The sequence below is a fragment of the Apaloderma vittatum genome, unplaced genomic scaffold (genome assembly GCF_000703405.1).
Source record: "Apaloderma vittatum isolate BGI_N311 unplaced genomic scaffold, ASM70340v1 scaffold27186, whole genome shotgun sequence".
In the NCBI taxonomy this organism is placed as follows: Eukaryota; Metazoa; Chordata; class Aves; order Trogoniformes; family Trogonidae; genus Apaloderma; species Apaloderma vittatum.
In genome coordinates, this window is record NW_009720473.1 from 2734 (window position 1) to 2947 (window position 214).

Sequence of the window (214 nt, forward strand, 5' to 3'; positions counted from 1 at the left end):
GGGCTGGCTTTCCAGGAGGCTCCTGCCCAGCTGGGCTTTGGAAGCCACCATGGCCGGTGGCAAGTCCATCTCCAGCTGGAGAGAGGGGAGCTGGAGACCCGTGGCTTCCCCGTCCGAAATGAACTGCACCGCTTCCACGGGGCCTGAAACCAGAAACAGGCAAGGCTCAGCAAAGCCCTGGGCCTGCACTGGCCCCTTCTGGGGGTCTGCCAGC

The 214-nt window shown here is 65.0% G+C and overlaps 1 protein-coding gene across 1 annotated transcript in view; it reads right to left on the minus strand.

Annotated features, from left to right (window-relative positions):
• The window catches only part of LOC104275155 (tumor necrosis factor receptor superfamily member 27-like), a 4877-nt gene that overhangs the window by 1704 nt on the left and 2959 nt on the right, over positions 1–214 (minus strand). The window contains 1 exon segment of the mRNA XM_009871030.1: positions 1–143. This exon segment is cut by the window's left edge and continues 324 nt beyond it. Within this exon segment, the coding sequence (XP_009869332.1) occupies positions 1–143 (143 nt within the window).